Source organism: Saprolegnia diclina (assembly GCF_000281045.1).
Source record: "Saprolegnia diclina VS20 unplaced genomic scaffold supercont1.13, whole genome shotgun sequence".
In the NCBI taxonomy this organism is placed as follows: domain Eukaryota; phylum Oomycota; class Saprolegniomycetes; order Saprolegniales; family Saprolegniaceae; genus Saprolegnia; species Saprolegnia diclina.
In genome coordinates, this window is record NW_008246080.1 from 578,625 (window position 1) to 579,142 (window position 518).

At 59.5% G+C, this 518-nt stretch overlaps 1 protein-coding gene across 1 annotated transcript; it reads left to right on the forward strand.

The window, feature by feature from the left end:
* Positions 1-37: 37 nt before the first annotated feature.
* Positions 38-350, forward strand: SDRG_05163 (hypothetical protein; the record flags this gene model as incomplete). Its single annotated transcript, XM_008610863.1, has 2 exons — positions 38-76; positions 123-350. The coding sequence occupies 2 exons, from the start codon at positions 38-40 to the stop codon at positions 348-350; spliced, it is 267 nt and encodes an 88-aa protein (XP_008609085.1).
* Positions 351-518: the final 168 nt, after the last annotated feature.

Genomic DNA, 518 nt, shown 5'->3' on the forward strand with positions numbered 1-518 from the left:
CCGGTTGCCTTGGCCTTCGAACGGCTTGGGCGCTACGATGGCAGCTGCGAGGCAAGCCCAATGGCTCCCAGACGAGGTACATCTATCAGAGTTCACGCTCAAAGCATCAAGTTGTTGCGTAGCTGGCGCTCCTGCAGACCATGGACCCGAGCGTTATGCCGTGGCGACATGTGGCCAGCCACCTACCTCGTCATAGCGCCGCAGCTTGCCGCCAGAAGTGGACCGCTTTGGTGGCACGCGTGATGAACACTGGCCGTTGGACTCCCGAAGAAGACGACCGGCTTCGGAAGGCCAAACGAAGGACGCACAACTGGGTCGAAGTTGAACGTATCGTTGCAACGCGTCGGTAAGCATGCGATTCCACACGGCATCTTATTCTCGATCCATAGCTCTCGCCAATGCATGTCGCGATGGCGCCACTTAGTTAGCTCTCGGACTGCGTATCCGCGCACGCCGACGCCGGCCACCGAGGAAGAGACGACAACAAATGCTCCTTGAGCCCCTGGATGAGAGCGACG